General features: G+C 45.6%; 1 protein-coding gene across 1 annotated transcript; it reads right to left on the bottom strand.

The window, feature by feature from the left end:
• Positions 1-4,730: 4,730 nt before the first annotated feature.
• Positions 4,731-13,092, bottom strand: LOC139369555 (CMRF35-like molecule 8). The gene is made up of 7 exons (XM_071108800.1): positions 12,739-13,092; positions 12,309-12,632; positions 11,124-11,459; positions 6,684-6,809; positions 6,319-6,417; positions 5,795-5,847; positions 4,731-5,459 (listed from the first exon to the last, which is right to left on the bottom strand). The coding sequence occupies exons 1-7, from the start codon at positions 12,779-12,781 to the stop codon at positions 5,094-5,096; spliced, it is 1,347 nt and encodes a 448-aa protein (XP_070964901.1). The 5' UTR covers positions 12,782-13,092; the 3' UTR covers positions 4,731-5,093.
• Positions 13,093-19,961: the final 6,869 nt, after the last annotated feature.

The raw sequence follows: 19,961 nt of genomic DNA on the forward strand, positions 1-19,961 counted from the left end.
ATTCACCTTAACACATCACACACCCCTGGTCCAGACACATTCCCCTTCAATCAATCAATCAAATTTATTTTATATAGCCCTTCGTACATCAGCTGATATCTCAAAGTGCTGTACAGAAACCCAGCCTAAAACCCCAAACAGCAAGCAATGCAGGTGAAGAAGCACGGTGGCTAGGAAAAACTCCCTAGAAAGGCCAAAACCTAGGAAGAAACCTAGAGAGGAACCAGGCTATGTGGGGTGGCCAGTCCTCTTCTGGCTGTGCCGGGTGGAGATTATAACAAAACATGGTCAAGATCTTCAAATGTTCATAAATGACCAGCATGGTCGAATAATAATAAGGCAGAATAGTTGAAACTGGAGCAGCAGCACAGTCAGGTGGACTGGGGACAGCAAGGAGTCATCATGTCAGGTATTCCTGGGGCATGGTCCTAGGGCTCAGGTCCTCCGAGAGAGAGAAAGAAAGAGAGAATTAGAGAGAGCATATGTGGGATGGCCAGTCCTCTTCTGGCTGTGCCGGGTGGAGATTATAACAAAACATGGTCAAGATGTTCAAATGTTCATAAATGACCAGCATGGTCGAATAATAATAAGGCAGAATAGTTGAAACTGGAGCAGCAGCACAGTCAGGTGGACTGGGGACAGCAAGGAGTCATCATGTCAGGTAGTCCTGGGGCATGGTCCTAGGGCTCAGGTCCTCCGAGAGAGAGAAAGAGAGAAGGAGAGAATTAGAGAACGCACACTTAGATTCACACAGGACACCGAATAGGACAGGAGAAGTACTCCAGATATAACAAACTGACCCTAGCCCCCCGACACATAAACTACTGCAGCATAAATACTGGAGGCTGAGACAGGAGGGGTCAGGAGACACTGTGGCCCACTCCGAGGACACCCCCGGACAGGGCCAAACAGGAAGGATATAACCCTTAACACATCACACCCCCCTGGTCCAGACACATTCCCCTTAACACATCACACACCCCTGATCCAGACACATCCCCCTGGTCCAGACACATTCCCCTTAACACATCACACCCCCTGGTCCAGACACATGCCCCTGGTCCAGACACATTCCCCTTAACACAACACACCCCCCTGGTCCAGACACATTCCCCTGGTCCATACACATTCCCCTGGTCTAGACACATCCCCCTGGTCCAGACACATTCCCCTTAACACAACACACCCCCCTGGTCCAGACACATTCCCATAAACACAACACACCCCCCTGGTCCAGACACATTCCCCTGGTCCAGACACATCCCCCTGGTCCAGACACACCCCCCTGGTCCAGACACATTCCACTTAACACAACACACCCCCTGGTCCAGACACATTCCCCTGGTCAAGACACATCCCCCTGGTCCAGACACATTCCCCTTAACACAACACACCCCCCTGGTCCAGACACATCCCCCTGGTCCAGACACATCCCCCTGGTCCAGACACATTCCCCTTAACACAACACATCCCCCTGGTCCAGAGACATTACCCTTAACACAACACACCCCCCTGGTCCAGACACATCCCCCTGGTCCAGACACATTCCCCTTAACACAACACACCCCCCTGGTCCAGACACATCCCCCTGGTCCAGACACATTCCCCTGGTCCAGACACATTCCCCTTAACACAACACATCCCCCTGATCCAGACACATCCCCCTGGTCCAGACACATCCCCCTGGTCCAGACACACCCCCCTGGTCTAGACACATTCCCCTGGTCCAGACACATTCCCCTTAACACAACACACCCCCCTGGTCCAGACACATTCCCCTGGTCCAGACACATCCCCCTGGTCCAGACACACCCCCCTGGTCTAGACACATTCCCCTGGTCCAGACACATTCCCCTTAACACAACACATTCCCCTGGTCCAGACACACCCCCCTGGTCCAGACACATTCCCCTAAACACAACACACCCCAATGGTCCAGACACATTCCCCTTAACACAACACACCCCCCTGGTCCAGACACATTCCCCTGGTCCAGACACATCCCCCTGGTCCAGACACACCCCCCTGGTCCAGACACACCCCCCTGGTCCAGACACATTCCCCTTAACACAACACATCCCCCTGGTCCAGACACATTCCCCTTAACACAACACCCCCCCCCCCCCCCCCTGGTCCAGACACATCCCCCTGGTCCAGACACATCCCCCTGGTCCAGACTCATTCCCCTGGTCCAGACACATTCCCCTTAACACAACACATCCCCCTGGTCCAGACACATTCCCCTTAACACAACACCCCCCCCCCCCCCTGGTCCAGACACATCCCCCTGGTCCAGACACATTCCACATAACACAACACACCCCCCTGGTCCAGACACATCTCCCTGGTCCAGACACATTCCCCTGGTCCAGACACATTCCCCTTAACAAAACACATCCCCCTGATCCAGACACATCCCCCTGGTCCAGACACATTCCCCTGGTCCAGACACATTCCCCTGATCCAGACACATTCTCCTGATCCAGACACATTCCCCTTAACACAACACATCCCCCTTAATACACGACACACCCCCCTGGTCCAGACACATTCCCCTGGTCCAGACACATCCCCCTGGTCCAGACACACCCCCCTGGTCTAGACACATTCCCCTGGTCCAGACACATTCCCCTTAACACAACACATTCCCCTGGTCCAGACACACACCCCTGGTCCAGACACATTCCCCTAAACACAACACACCCCCTTGGTCCAGACACATTCCCCTTAACACCACACAACCCCCTGGTCCAGACACATTCCCTTGGTCCAGACACATCCCCCTGGTCCAGACACACCCCCCTGGTCCAGACACACCCCCCTGGTCCAGACACATTCCCCTTAACACAACACACCCCCCAGGTCCAGACACATCCCCCTGGTCCAGACTCATTCCCCTGGTCCAGACACATTCCCCTTAACACAACACATCCCCCTGGTCCAGACACATTCCCCTTAACACAACACATCCCCCTGATCCAGACACATCCCCCTGGTCCAGACACATTCCCCTGGTCCAGACACATTCCCCTGATCCAGACACATTCCCCTGATCCAGACACATTCCCCTTAACACAACACACCCCCTGGTCCAGACACATCCCCCTGGTCCAGACACATTCCCCTTAACACAACACCCCCCCCCCCCCCCCCCCTGGTCCAGACACATCCCCCTGGTCCAGACACATTCCCCTTAACAAAACACATCCCCCTGATCCAGACACATCCCCCTGGTCCAGACACATTCCCCTGGTCCAGACACATTCCCCTTAACAAAACACATCCCCCTGATCCAGACACATCCCCCTGGTCCAGACACATTCCCCTGATCCAGACACATTCCCCTGATCCAGACACATTCTCCTGATCCAGACACATTCCCCTTAACACAACACATCCCCCTTAATACACAACACACCCCCCTGGTCCAGACACATTCCCCTGGTCCAGACACATCCCCCTGGTCCAGACACACCCCCCTGGTCTAGACACATTCCCCTGGTCCAGACACATTCCCCTTAACACAACACATTCCCCTGGTCCAGACACACCCCCCTGGTCCAGACACATTCCCCTAAACACAACACACCCCCTTGGTCCAGACACATTCCCCTTAACACCACACACCCCCCTGGTCCAGACACATTCCCTTGGTCCAGACACATCCCCCTGGTCCAGACACACCCCCCTGGTCCAGACACACCCCCCTGGTCCAGACACATTCCCCTTAACACAACACTCACCCCTGGTCCAGACACATCCCCCTGGTCCAGACTCATTCCCCTGGTCCAGACACATTCCCCTTAACACAACACATCCCCCTGGTCCAGACACATTCCCCTTAACACAACACCCCCCCCTGGTCCAGACACATCCCCCTGGTCCAGACACATTCCCCTTAACACAACACATCCCCCTGATCCAGACACATCCCCCTGGTCCAGACACATTCCCCTGGTCCAGACACATTCCCCTGATCCAGACACATTCCCCTGATCCAGACACATTCCCCTTAACACAACACACCCCCTGGTCCAGACACATTCCCCTGGTCCAGACACATCCCCCTGGTCCAGACACACCCCCCTGGTCTAGACACATTCCCCTGGTCCAGACACATTCCCCTTAACACAACACATTCCCTGGTCCAGACACACCCCCCTGGTCCAGACACATCCCCCTTAACACAACACATCCCCCTGGTCCAGACACATCCCCCTTAACACAACACATCCCCCTGGTCCAGACACATCCCCCTTAACACAACACATCCCCCTGGTCCAGACACATCCCCTTTAACACATCACACCCCCTGGTCCAGACACATCCCCCTTAACACAACACATCCCCCTGGTCCAGACACATCCCCCTTAACACAACACATCCCCCTGGTCCAGACACATCCCCTTTAACACATCACACCCCCCTGGTCCAGACACATCCCCCTTAACACAACACATCCCCCTGGTCCAGACACACCCCCTGGTCCAGACACACCCCCCTGGTCCAGACACACCCCCTGGTCCAGACACACCCCCCTGGTCCAGACACATCCCCCTTAACACAACACATCTCTATGGTCCAGCCACAATTAATGCCTTATTTCACCTAGTCGGCTCAGGGATTCAAACCAGCTACCTTGCAGTTACTGGCCCAACACTCTTAACTGCTGGGCTACCTGCATCCCATAATAGATTATCTTTGTTGTCAGGAGGAACGGTCTAGAGATGTCAGATGTTATTATTTAGTTAAGAATGTACAATCATAAATACAATTGAGACAAAATAACATCACAATAAAATTATAATTATAATTATTATAATGCTCATCATCGTCATCATCATCATTATAATCTACTGGGTGGCTGCGCTCATATTGAACAGTTTAAACTGCGAAGGCGGAGTTTGTTGACTCCACCCCTATATCGACTCCACCCCTATATCACTGTCAGTTTTGTGCAGGGATATAGATTTTATACATTTTCCATAAAGTGATACATCTGCTAAACAGGGCAAGACATGCAAACTCACTGTCACTGAGAGAACAGGAAGTAGACTGTGAGTGTATGTATCTTGTGATTGGTTGCCAGTGACTCAAGTGTATATGGGTATGCTGCCCGTGGAGGAGATGGGAGGAGCCTCAGAGGAACAGTGTGGATGATTGACAGTAGAGTAGGTGGGGCTTTGACAGTTCACAGTAGCATAGTCACATGATGAAGTGCCCTCTTTAGTAATGGCAGTGATGTCCTCATTGGGGCAGCTGCCCTCTTTAGTGATGGTGGCAGTTGCTTCATTGGGGCCACTGGGGATCTTGTGGAAGTTGACGCTGGCGTAGTGGGGAGACTCAGAGCGGCTTGTGGGTAAGTTGGCGGTGGCGTAGATGGTGGAGGTCGCAGCATCTGAGTCTGACTGTAGGGGGCGCTCCATTATCTCCTCATAGTCACCGTCACCATGACAACCCTGGAAAGAAGGAGGAGGAGAGAGGGAGGATTAGAAGGAAAAGAGACAGACACAAGGAGAGAAAGCGAGTGAGAGATAGAGAGAGAGAGAAGGAATGAGAGAGAGAGAGATTGAGAGAGAGAGAGAAGGAATGAGAGAGAGAGAGATTGAGAGAGAGAGAAGGAATGAGAGAGAGAGAGAGAAGGAATGAGAGAGAGAGAGAGAGAGAGAGAGAGAGAGAGAGAGAGAGGAATGAGAGAGGGGAGTAGAGGAAGAGGGGACAATGGTACGACAAATAAAACACACTCAATGACATCACTCAGTCAAAAAATAATAATTAAAATACAGACACTGACCCCGTCATTGTTTACTGTGTCTGGACTCACTCTGTGTGTTGAAGAGACAGATCCTGTAGAACACAACACACAGATATAACTCAGAGAGAGAGACAGAGAGAGACACAGAGAGACACAGATACAGACAGACAGACAGACAGACAGAGAGAGAGAGAGAGAGAGAGCTTGCCCCAGAACCAGGCAGGTGTCAGACACTCCTCAGGGACGATTCATTCTCTATTTCTCAACCAGGGACAAATGAGGATGTGGATATTATGCAAATTAATTTATCTGAAAGGAAACTGAGAGATTGTAAAAAAGGAAAACTTACTCTAATTGTATAGACCTGTGTGTGTGTGTGTGTGTGTGTGTGTGTGTGTGTGTGTGTGTGTGTGTGTGTGTGTGTGTGTGTGTGTGTGTGTGTGTGTGTGTGTGTGTGTGTGTGTGTGTGTGTGTGTGTGTGTTTGTGTGTGTGTGTGTGTGTGTGTGTGTGTGTGTGTGTGTGTGTGTTTGTGTGTGTGTGTGTGTGTGTGTGTGTTTCTCACCTGTGACCTTGTTGTATTTCCCTCTGTAGACTATGATCAGGCTGATCACTAGCAGTAACACTACCAGACTACCAGACCCCATGATGACCACTGAGGTACCTGGAACACACACACACACACACAAACTGGTTATACAAACCTGCTGTTGCACTAACCTACCCCTCATATCATAACACTAACCTACCCTCATATCATAACACTAACCTACCCTCATATCATAACACTAACCTACCCTCATATCATAACACTAACCTACCCTCTTATCATAACTCTAACCTACCCTCATATCATACCACTACATACAGACATGTCTACCACTAACCAAAGTGAGACTTGGGCATCTGAATTTGTAAAAGTTTGTTTACCAGATCCGTTGAGTGATGATGGTGGTGATGATGATGATGATGATGATGATGATGATGGTGAGAGGAAGGTGGTTGTGGGTGGGTCTGGTGGTGCTGTTGTTGTTGTTGTGGTGTTGGTTGGTTTCACTGAAAACAATGGACACAAGTATGAACATGTTTTAAGAAGGTGAGGAGGGAGAGGTGGAGGGAGAGAGTCACAGGGACAGAGATATTTAGGGTGGTTTCTCTTGTTTCTGTTGAGGTGTGTTAGTAGCTCACAATATATCTCTCTATCTCTCTTTCACCCCCTCCATCTCTCTCTCTCTCTATCTCTCTCTTTCACCCCCTCCATCTCTCTCTATCTCTCTCTTTCACCCCCTCCATCTCTCTCTCTCTCTATCTCTCTCTTTCACCCCCTCCATCTCTCTCTATCTCTCTCTTTCACCCCACTCCATCTCTCTCTCTCTCTCTTTCACCCCCCTCCATCTCTCTCTCTCTATCTCTCTCTTTCACCCCCCTCCATCTCTCTTTCACCCCCCTCCATCTCTCTCTCTCTCTCTCTCTCTCTCTCTCTCTCTCTATCTATCTCTCCCTCTCTCTATCGCTCTCTCTCTCTCTCTCTCTCTCTCTCTCTCTCTCTCACATGACAACTTCAGGTTTCATGATGACATTTACACTGAAACTTGGGGTTTTATATCTTGAACACATGACTGCTTAGTGATACTGAGACAGATATAGAAACACACAGACATTACAGAGGAAGTTACAGTGTTCTGGTCCAGTGTCTTTTCACACCACTACAAACACACAGACACACCCAGCCTCCACTAACACACTGACTGCCTGCTGTCAACCACTGAACAACTACTACTGATAAGATGTTTAGTTCAATGATACATTTCACTAAACTGGTTGTTGACAATTAATAACAGCATATTTCACACGGTTCTAGATGTGATGCTAGTTTAAAAGTACAGTATTTTCATTGTCAGGCATAACATTACGTAGTTATAACTAATATACTGATATAACATAATGCTATATAACATGGACAGACAGTAAGTAACATAGTTACTGCAGGTGTACAGCGTGGGGAGCAGAGGAGGCTGGTGAACATAGATATAGGAGGACTGGCTAATCACAATGAATGGAATGGAATTGAATGGAATGGATGGAATGGATGGAATGGATGGAATGGAATGGATGGAATGGAATGGATGGAATGGATGGAATGGAATGGAAGGAATGGAATGGATGGAATGGATGGAATGGAATGGATGGAATGGAATGGATGGAATGGATGGAATGGATGGAATGGAATGGATGGAATGGAATGGATGGAATGGATGGAATGGAATGGATGGAATGGATGGAATGGAATGGATGGAATGGATGGAATGGATGGAATGGAATGGATGGAATGGAATGGATGGAATGGAATGGATGGGATGGAATGGATGGAATGGATGGAATGGAATGGATGGAGTGGATGGGATGGAATGGATGGAATGGAATGGATGGAATGGATGGAGTGGATGGGATGGAATGGATGGAATGGAATGGATGGAATGGATGGAATGGATGGAATGGAATGGAATGGATGGAAAGGATGGAATGGATGGAATGGATGGAATGGAATGGATGGAATGGATGGAATGGAATGGAATGGATGGAATGGATGGAATGGATGGAATGGAATGGATGTAATGGATGGAGTGGATGGGATGGAATGGATGGAATGGAATGGATGGAATGGATGGAGTGGATGGGATGGAATGGATGGAATGGAATGGATGGAATGGATGGAATGGATGGAATGGAATGGAATGGAATGGATGGAATGGTTTGAATGGAATGGATGGAATGGAATGGATGGAATGGATGGAATGGAATTGATGGAATGGATGGAATGGAATGGATGGAATGGAATGTATGGAATGGATGGAATGGAATGGATGGAATGGATGGAATGGAATGGATGGAATGGAATGGATGGAATGGATGGAATGGAATGGATGGAATGGAATGGAATGGATGGAATGGATGGAATGGAATGGATGGAATGGATGGAATGGAATGGATGGAATGGATGGAATGGAATGGATGGAATGGATGGAATGGAATGGATGGAATGGATGGAATGGAATGGATGGAATGGATGGATTGGAATGGATGGAATGGATGGAATGGATGGAATGGAATGGATGGAATGGAATGGATGGAATGGAATGGAATGGAATGGATGGAATGGATGGAATGGATGGATTGGAATGGATGGAATGGATGGAATGGAATGGATGGAATGGAATGGATGGAATGGATGGAATGGAATGGATGGAATGGAATGGATGGAATGGATGGAATGGATGGAATGGAATGGATGGAATGGATGGAATGGAATGGATGGAATGGATGGAATGGAATGAATGGAATGGAATGGATGGAATGGAATGGATGGAATGGATGGATTGGAATGGATGGAATGGATGGAATGGATGGATTGGAATGGATGGAATGGATGGAATGGATGGAATGGAATGGATGGAATGGATGGAATGGAATGGAATGGATGGAATGGAATGGATGGAATGGATGGAATGGAATGGATGGAATGGATGGAATGGAATGGATGGAATGGATGGATTGGAATGGATGGAATGGATGGAATGGATGGAATGGAATGGATGGAATGGATGGATTGGAATGGATGGAATGGATGGAATGGAATGGATGGAATGGAATGGATGGAATGGATGGAATGGATGGAATGGAATGGATGGAATGGAATGGAATGGAATGGAATGGAATGGATGGAATGGAATGGATGGAATGGATGGAATGGAATGGATGGAATGGAATGGATGGAATGGATGGATTGGAATGGATGGAATGGATGGAATGGATGGATTGGAATGGATGGAATGGATGGAATGGATGGAATGGAATGGATGGAATGGAATGGATGGAATGGATGGAATGGAATGGATGGAATGGAATGGATGGAATGGATGGAATGGATGGAATGGAATGGATGGAATGGATGGAATGGAATGGATGGAATGGATGGATTGGAATGGATGGAATGGATGGAATGGATGGAATGGAATGGATGGAATGGATGGATTGGAATGGATGGAATGGATGGAATGGATGGAATGGAATGGATGGAATGGAATGGAATGGATGGAATGGATGGAATGGATGGAATGGAATGGATGGGATGGAATGGAATGGAATGGATGGAATGGATGGAATGGAATGGATGGAATGGAATGGATGGAATGGATGGAATGGAATGGATGGAATGGAATGGAATGGATGGAATGGAATGGAATGGATGGAATGGAATGGATGGAATGGAATGGATGGAACGGAATGGATGGAATGGAATGGAATGGATGGAATGGATGGAATGGATGGAATGGAATGGATGGAATGGAATGGAATGGATGGAATGGAATGGATGGAATGGATGGAATGGAATGGAATGGAATGGATGGAATGGAATGGATGGAATGGATGGAATGGAATGGAATGGAATGGATGGAATGGATGGAATGGAATGGATGGAATGGAATGGATGGAATGGAATGGAATGGATGGAATGGAATGGAATGGATGGAATGGATGGAATGGAATGGAATGGATGGAATGGAATGGATGGAATGGAATGGATGGAACGGAATGGATGGAATGGAATGGAATGGATGGAATGGATGGAATGGAATGGATGGAATGGAATGGAATGGATGGAATGGAATGGATGGAATGGATGGAATGGAATGGAATGGATGGAATGGATGGAATGGAATGGATGGAATGGATGGAATGGAATGGAATGGATGGAATGGATGGAATGGATGGAATGGAATGGAATGGATGGAATGGATGGGATGGAATGGATGGAATGGAATGGATGGAATGGATGGAATGGAATGGAATGGATGGAATGGAATGGATGGAATGGATGGAATGGAATGGAATGGATGGAATGGATGGAATGGAATGGAATGGATGGAATGGATGGAATGGAATGGGTGGAATGGATGGAATGGAATGGAATGGATGGAATGGATGGAATGGAATGGAATGGATGGAATGGATGGAATGGAATGGATGGAATGGAATGGAATGGAATGGAATGGAATGGATGGAATGGAATGGATGGAATGGAATGGATGGAATGGAATGTATGGAATGGAATGGATGGAACGGAATGGATGGGATGGAATGGAATGGATGGAATGGAATGGATGGAATGGAATGGATGGAATGGAATGGATGGAATGGATGGAATGGAATGGATGGAATGGAATGGATGGAATGGAATCAAACACATTAAACGTGAATGACATTAAAAATGTCATGCAATTATAATTTAAATTAAACTACTTTTATCAAATAGATATGACTGTGTGTTTATGTTCACATGTTAAAGAGAAAGAAGAAGTTTATACTCACTTATAACAAGCAGCTTCACCTGTGTGATCAGTGTAATGTAACGTTGTTCTGTCCTGCTGGTTTCTACTCCACACCAGTAGGTCCCAGTATCATCTTCAGTCAGGTCACTGATGGTCACTGTGGAGAATCTCTCTGTTCTGTTATCAGAAACAGAGAAACGACCAGCTTCTGCAGTTGTCTGGTGAGCAGCGATCATATAAACACAAGTCTTGAAGTCATTGCTTTCCTTGCAGAAATACTTGATGTTGTCCTCATGGTCCTCTGGATAGTTACATCTGATGGTAGCTTCTCCTCCCAGAAAGGCCGTCTCTGTGACTGACTTCTCACAGCAGTCATCTATCAATAGGAACACACACCACAACCTTAGTCTAGTACTATAGACTGACTTCTCACAGCAGTCATCTGTCAATAGCAACACACAACACAACCTTAGTCTAGTACTATAGACTGACAGCAGTCATCTATCAACAGGAACACACATCACAACCTTAGTCTAGTACTATAGACTGACTTCTCACGGCAGTCATCTATCAATAGGAACACACACCACAACCTTAGTCTAGTACTATAGACTGACTTCTCACGGCAGTCATCTATCAATAGGAACACACACCACAACCTTAGTCTAGTACTATAGACTGACTTCTCACGGCAGTCATCTATCAATAGGAACACACACCACAACCTTAGTCTAGTACTATAGACTGACTTCTCACGGCAGTCATCTATCAATAGGAACACACACCACAACCTTAGTCTAGTACTATAGACTGACTTCTCACGGCAGTCATCTATCAATAGGAACACACACCACAACCTTAGTCTAGTACTATAGACTGACTTCTCACGGCAGTCATCTATCAATAGGAACACACACCACAACCTTAGTCTAGTACTATAGACTGACTTCTCACGGCAGTCATCTATCAATAGGAACACACACCACAACCTTAGTCTAGTACTATAGACTGACTTCTCACGGCAGTCATCTATCAATAGGAACACACACCACAACCTTAGTCTAGTACTATAGACTGACTTCTCACGGCAGTCATCTATCAATAGGAACACACATCACAACCTTAGTCTAATACTATAGACTGACTTCATTGACTAGTGGTACTGATCATGTAATAACATATGTAGCTAAATTAATTTTATAGAGTTAAAGTAAAAGTCTCTCACCATTCTTCACCTCCAGCTCTACCTTGGTATAACTGTCAGGTATAATAGGTTTGTCCACTCCACACCAGTAGGTCCCTTCATCTTGTTTGGTCAGTTGTCTGATGATCACCTTGAAGTAGTTTTCTCCAGTGTTGTCATACAGAGAGAATCTACCACTGTGCTTCCAGGTGTTCCTCAATACAGTTCTGATTTGATCCTTACAACTCAAACTGTTCTGCCGCTTACAGAAATATTTCTCATTACTTCTTTGTTCGATGTAATAATCACAGTAGATGATGACAGTTCCTCCAGAGTATCCTGTCACTTTGAAGGAGCTCAAACAACCTGTCAATCAGAACAGAGAAAATATATTATCTATAGTAGCAGCCTTTATAAGAAACCTAACTGGATGTTATTACATTGTTATAGAGAGTTATAACAAGCTTATTACCTGTCATGAAGGAGAGGAGGATGACTATCAGCAGGATCCTCATCTTGTTGTGTTCTCTCCAGGTTGGTCCAGGTGTCTATAGGTCCTGATATAATGTTGTGTTCTCTCCAGGTGTCTATAGGTCCTGATATAATGTTGTGTTCTCTCCAGGTGTCTATAGGTCCTGATATAATGTTGTGTTCTCTCCAGGTTGGTCCAGGTGTCTATAGGTTCTGATATAATATTGTGTGTCCAAGTCTGTAACTTTCTCTGTTCTCTCTCTACTTATAGGAACTTAAATACAAACTTAATGTACTTTATGTTCTCTCTCTGCCCTCTCTCTCTCTCTCTCACTCTTTGCAGTCTTACAACTATGTACTTCCCTATTTCTGCATCTCTCTCTCTCTACTAGGTCAAACCCTCCCACCAGATGTTATTTGTGACAGCCCCTCCCTCTTCCTCCTTAACCAATCACATCTTTGTTCCTACATCGCACAGTAGAGAGAGAGAGAAAATGAGATCAGTGAGAGACTCCTCTATGGATCATAGCACAGAAACACATTCATACATTCATGCAGACTGGAGGCTGTCGACAGAGGAGAGAAACAGAGTTATTCTACCACTGGAGGGCGGTCTCCCTCTATCTCTCTCTCCATCGCTCTCTCTCTCCATATATCCCTCCATCTCAGCTCTGTGTGTCTTGTGACAGTGGTACATGCTGATGAGACAGGTACTGAGTTTACTGACAGCACCAGTGGAGGCTGGTGAGGGGAGGACTACTGAAAGTAATGTTTAGAATGTAACGTATCAAACACATAGAAATATATTGGTGCTTTATTGATAAATACACAGAGTCTCATTTCCCATCAAGTGGAGTAAAAAACACAGAATAATCAAAGGTTCCTAAAAGCTACAAACTGTCTCTGTTTGTTCAAGTCAGTGTTACATTCACAGTAGAAACAATGAATGAATGAATGAATGAACCTGCTGAATGTAATGACTGACAAACAAAATAACAAATAAACAAACAGATGATTGAACTAACGAACGATGAATGAAGGAACAAACAAAAAATACATGAATGAATATATGAACAAATTGAAAGAAAATTTATTTTAAAAAATGAATAAAAAATTTGGAAGAATTAACAAACAAATAATAAATTAATGATTTTAAAATCAAATTTTATATAGCCCTTCGTACATCAGCTGATATCTCAAAGTGCTGTACAGAAACCAGCCTAAAACCCCAAACAGCAAGCAATGCAGGTGTAGAAGCACAGTGTAAAACACCAATGAATGAAAACATGAATTAATGATGTTCCATACAGATCAGTGACAATAGTAGACTATGTAGCAGAGTGTTTAATGGTGCAGTACATTATGAGGTGTCTACAGTAGTAGACTATGTAGCAGAGTGTTTAATGGTGCAGTACATTATGAGGTGTCTACAGTAGTAGACTATGTAGCAGAGTGTTTAATGGTGCAGTACATTATGAGGTGTCTACAGTAGTAGACTATGTAGCAGAGTGTTTAATGGTGCAGTACATTATGAGGTGTCTACAGTAGTAGACTATGTAGCAGAGTGTTTAATGGTGCAGTACATTATGAGGTGTCTGCAGTAGTAGACTATGTAGCAGAGTGTTTAATGGTGCAGTACATTATGAGGTGTCTACAGTAGTAGACTATGTAGCAGTGTTTAATGGTGCAGTACATTATGAGGTGTCTACAGTAGTAGACTATGTAGCAGAGTGTTTAATGGTGCAGTACATTATGAGGTGTCTACAGTAGTAGACTATGTAGCAGAGTGTTTAATGGTGCAGTACATTATGAGGTGTCTACAGTAGTAGACTATGTAGCAGAGTGTTTAATGGTGCAGTACATTATGAGGTGTCTACAGTAGTAGACTATGTAGCAGAGTGTTTAATGGTGCAGTACATTATGAGGTGTCTACAGTAGTAGACTATGTAGCAGAGTGTTTAATGGTGCAGTACATTATGAGGTGTCTACAGTAGTAGACTATGTAGCAGAGTGTTTAATGGTGCTGTACATTATGAGGTGTCTACAGTAGTAGACTATGTAGCAGAGTGTTTAATGGTGCATTACATGATGAGGTGTCTACAGTAGTAGACTATGTAGCAGAGTGTTTAATGGTGCAGTACATTATGAGGTGTCTACAGTAGTAGACTATGTAGCAGAGTGTTTAATGGTGCAGTACATTATGAGGTGTCTACAGTAGTAGACTATGTAGCAGAGTGTTTAATGGTGCAGTACATTATGAGGTGTCTACAGTAGTAGACTATGTAGCAGAGTGTTTAATGGTGCAGTACATTATGAGGTGTCTACAGTAGTAGACTATGTAGCAGAGTGTTTAATGGTGCAGTACATTATGAGGTGTCTACAGTAGTAGACTATGTAGCAGAGTGTTTAATGGTGCAGTACATTATGAGGTGTCTACAGTAGTAGACTATGTAGCAGAGTGTTTAATGGTGCAGTACATTATGAGGTGTCTACAGTAGTAGACTATGTAGCAGAGTGTTTAATGGTGCAGTACATTATGAGGTGTCTACAGTAGTAGACTATGTAGCAGAGTGTTTAATGGTGCAGTACATTATGAGGTGTCTACAGTAGTAGACTATGTAGCAGAGTGTTTAATGGTGCAGTACATTATGAGGTGTCTACAGTAGTAGACTATGTAGCAGAGTGTTTAATGGTGCAGTACATTATGAGGTGTCTACAGTAGTAGACTATGTAGCAGAGTGTTTAATGGTGCAGTACATTATGAGGTGTCTACAGTAGTAGACTATGTAGCAGAGTGTTTAATGGTGCAGTACATTATGAGGTGTCTACAGTAGTAGACTGTGTAGCAGAGTGTTTAATGGTGCAGTACATTATGAGGTGTCTACAGCTGTTGGGGGAGTGTCTGGTGGGTTACTAGCATCAGAGTCTTTACTGAAGGTAAGATGGCGCCGACAGAGATGGCCACCTTGCTTCGCGTTCTTAGGAAACTATGCAGTGTTGGTTTTTTATGTATTATTTCTAACATTGTGATCCCAGGAAATCTGAAGTCTTATTACATACAGCCGGGAAGAACTATTGTATATGAGAGCAACGTCAACTTATCTACAGTGCCTTGCGAAAGTATTCAGCCCCCTTGAACTTTGCGACCTTTTGCCACATTTAAGGCTTCAAACATAAAGATATAAAACTATATTTTTTTGTGAAGAATCAACAACAAGTGGGACACAATCATGAAGTGGAACGACATTTATTGGATATTTCAAACTTTTTTAACAAATCAAAAACTGAAAAATTGGGCGTGCAAAATTATTCAGCCCCCTTAAGTTAATACTTTGTAGCGCCACCTTTTGCTGCGATTACAGCTGTAAGTCGCTTGGGGTATGTCTCTATCAGTTTTGCACATCGAGAGACTGAAATTTTTTCCCATTCCTCCTTGCAAAACAGCTCGAGCTCAGTGAGGTTGGATGGAGAGCATTTGTGAACAGCAGTTTTCAGTTCTTTCCACAGATTCTCGATTGGATTCAGGTCTGGACTTTGACTTGGCCATTCTAACACCTGGATATGTTTATTTTTGAACCATTCCATTGTAGATTTTGCTTTATGTTTTGGATCATTGTCTTGTTGGAAGACAAATCTCCGTCCCAGTCTCAGGTCTTTTGCAGACTCCATCAGGTTTTCTTCCAGAATGGTCCTGCATTTGGCTCCATCCATCTTCCCATCAATTTTAACCATCTTCCCTGTCCCTGCTGAAGAAAAGCAGGCCCAAACCATGATGCTGCCACCACCATGTTTGACAGTGGGGATGGTGCGTTCAGGGTGATGAGCTGTGTTGCTTTTACGCCAAACATAACGTTTTGCATTGTTGCCAAAAAGTTCAATTTTGGTTTCATCTGACCAGAGCACCTTCTTCCACATGTTTGGTGTGTCTCCCAGGTGGCTTGTGGCAAACTTTAAACAACACTTTTTATGGATATCTTTTAAGAAATGGCTTTCTTCTTGCCACTCTTCCATAAAGGCCAGATTTGTGCAATATACGACTGATTGTTGTCCTATGGACAGAGTCTCCCACCTCAGCTGTAGATCTCTGCAGTTCATCCAGAGTGATCATGGGCCTCTTGGCTGCATCTCTGATCAGTCTTCTCCTTGTATGAGCTGAAAGTTTAGAGGGACGGCCAGGTCTTGGTAGTTTTGCAGTGGTCTGATACTCCTTCCATTTCAATATTATCGCTTGCACAGTGCTCCTTGGGATGTTTAAAGCTTGGGAAATCTTTTTGTATCCAAATCCGGCTTTAAACTTCTTCACAACAGTATCTCGGACCTGCCTGGTGTGTTCCTTGTTCTTCATGATGCTCTCTGCGCTTTTAACGGACCTCTGAGACTATCACAGTGCAGGTGCATTTATACGGAGACTTGATTACACACAGGTGGATTGTATTTATCATCATTAGTCATTTAGGTCAACATTGGATCATTCAGAGATCCTCACTGAACTTCTGGAGAGAGTTTGCTGCACTGAAAGTAAAGGGGCTGAATAATTTTGCACGCCCAATTTTTCAGTTTTTGATTTGTTAAAAAAGTTTGAAATATCCAATAAATGTCGTTCCACTTCATGATTGTGTCCCACTTGTTGTTGATTCTTCACAAAAAAATACAGTTTTATATCTTTATGTTTGAAGCCTGAAATGTGGCAAAAGGTCGCAAAGTTCAAGGGGGCCGAATACTTTCGCAAGGCACTGTACGTTATGACCAGGAATACGACTTTCCCGAAGCAGATCCTCTGTTCGGACCACCACCCAGGACAATGGATCTGATCCCAGTAGGCGACCCAAGCAGATCCTCTGTTCGGACCACCACCCAGGACAATGGATCTGATCCCAGTAGGCGACCCAAGCAGATCCTCTGTTCGGACCACCACCCAGGACAATGGATCTGATCCCAGTAGGCGACCCAAGCAGATCCTCTGTTCGGACCACCACCCAGGACAATGGATCTGATCCCAGTAGGCGACCCAAGCAGATCCTCTGTTCGGACCACCACCCAGGACAATGGATCTGATCCCAGTAGGCGACCCAAGCAGATCCTCTGTTCGGACCACCACCCAGGACAATGGATCTGATCCCAGTAGGCGACCCAAAACAACAGAAGGGTTAGATGGAGCGGTCTTTTGGTCAGGCTTCATAGGCACATCGCTCTCTTCGCTCTCCCGACTATACTACTTGCCAAAGTCCAGTCCCTTGACAACAAGGTAGACGAAATTCGAGTTATCAGGGTTTCCTTCCAGAGAGACATCAGAGATTGTAACATTTTCTGTTTCACGGAAACATGGCTCTTTCGGGATATGTTATCAGAGTCGGTACAGCCACCCGGTTTCTTCACGTATCGCACCGACAGAAACAAGCATCTCACTGGTAAGAAGAATGGCGGGGGTGTATGCCTTATGACTAATGACTCATGGTGTAATCATAACAACATACAGGAACTCAAGTACTTCTGTACACCTGACCTAGAATTTCTTACAATCAAATGCCGACCGCATTCTCTACCAAAAGAAATCACAGCCGTGTATATCCACCCCAAGCAGATACAGTGCCTTGCGAAAGTATTCGGCCCCCTTGAACTTTGAGACCTTTTGCCACATTTCAGGCTTCAAACATAAAGATATAAAACTGTATTTTTTTTGTGAAGAATCAACAACAAGTGGGACACAATCATGAAGTGGAACGACATTTATTGGATATTTCAAACTTTTTTAACAAATCAAAAACTGAAAAATTGGGCGTGCAAAATAAAGCAAAAAAAGCAGGGACCGAGAGACTGAAAAACAGCTTCTATCTCAAGGCCATTAGACTGTTAAACAGCCATCACTAACATTGAGTGGCTGCTGCCAACACACTGACTCAACTCCAGCCACTTTAATAATGGGAATTGATGGGAAATGATGTAAAATATATCACTTTAAACAATGCTACCTGATATAATGTTCCCTACATTACTCATCTCATATGTATATGTATATACTGTACTCTATATCATCTACTGCATCCTTATGTAATACATGTATCACTAGCCACTTTAACTATGCCACTTTGTTTACATACTCATCTCATATGTATATACTGCACTCAGGCAGCAGGCTGCAGAACGTTCTCCACGGCGTCTCCAGACTGTCACGTGCTCAGTGTGAACCTGCTTTCATCTGTGAAGAGCACAGGGCGCAAGTGGAGAATTTGGCAATCTTGGTGTTCTCTGGCAAATGCCAAACGTCCTGCACGGTGTTGGGCTGTAAGCACAACCCCCACCTGTGGACGACGGGCCCTCATACCACCCTCATGGAGTCTGTTTCTGACTGTTTGAGCAGACACATGCACATTTGTGGCCTGCTGGAGGTCATTTTGCAGGGCTCTGGCAGTGCTCCTCCTTGCACAAAGGCGGAGGTAGCGGTCCTGCTGCTGTGTTGTTGCCCTCCTACGGCCTCCTCCACGTCTCCTGATGTACAGGCCTGTCTCCTGGTAGCGCCTCCATGCTCTGGACACTAAGCTGACAGACACAACAAATCTTCTTGCCACAGCTCACATTGATGTGCCATCCTGGATGAGCTGCACTACCTGAGCCACTTGTGTGGGTTGTAGACTCCGTCTCATGCTACCACTAGAGTGAAAGCACCGCCAGCTTTCAAAAGTGACCAAAAGATCAGCCAGGACATGTGCAGTTTGACCTACTCCAGGAAGTGACATTGCATTGCTAGCTCAGTTCTGCCTGCTCTCACTGAGTCACTCAAATTGAAGGCTTACCTGGGTACTGCAGGCTGCCAGTATCAACTAAAGTATCCAAATAACTTCTTCTGTTTGTGATTTTAAAATAATCTTCAATGAGATGGCTGTCATTTAAGCCATTTATCACCCCTCATAGGAATCACAAAATAAAAGGATGTGTGTGTGAGTGAGAGAGAGTGTGTGTGTGTGTGTGTGTGTGTGTGTGTGTGTGTGTGTGTGTGTGTGTGTGTGTGTGTGTGTGTGTGTGTGTGTGTGTGTGTGTGTGTGTGTGTGTGTGTGTGTGCGTGTGTGTGTGTGTGTGTGTGTGTGTGAGCGTGTGTGTGTGAGCATGTGTGAGCGTGAACTTGTGTGTGTTTGTGAGCATGTGTGTGTGTGTGTGTGTACCTGTAAGGACCTGTGGGAAATGACGTGGCCAGTGGCAGCATGGTAGGCACTGCTTGTCCCATGAATT

This window comes from Oncorhynchus clarkii, chromosome 17 (assembly GCF_045791955.1).
Source record: "Oncorhynchus clarkii lewisi isolate Uvic-CL-2024 chromosome 17, UVic_Ocla_1.0, whole genome shotgun sequence".
NCBI classification, from domain to species: domain Eukaryota; kingdom Metazoa; phylum Chordata; class Actinopteri; order Salmoniformes; family Salmonidae; genus Oncorhynchus; species Oncorhynchus clarkii.

What these genes read in the sequence shown, in the direction of transcription:
- LOC139369555 (XM_071108800.1), bottom strand. Translation starts at nt 12,781, where the DNA reads ATGAGGATCCTGCTGATAGTCATCCTCCTCTCCTTCATGACAG. An exon ending in CCTCCTCTCCTTCATGACAG is followed by an intron (nt 12,633 to 12,738) that starts GTAATAAGCTTG and finishes TCTGATTGACAG; the next exon opens with GTTGTTTGAGCTCCTTCAAA. An exon ending in AGAGCTGGAGGTGAAGAATG is followed by an intron (nt 11,460 to 12,308) that starts GTGAGAGACTTT and finishes TCCTATTGATAG; the next exon opens with ATGACTGCTGTGAGAAGTCA.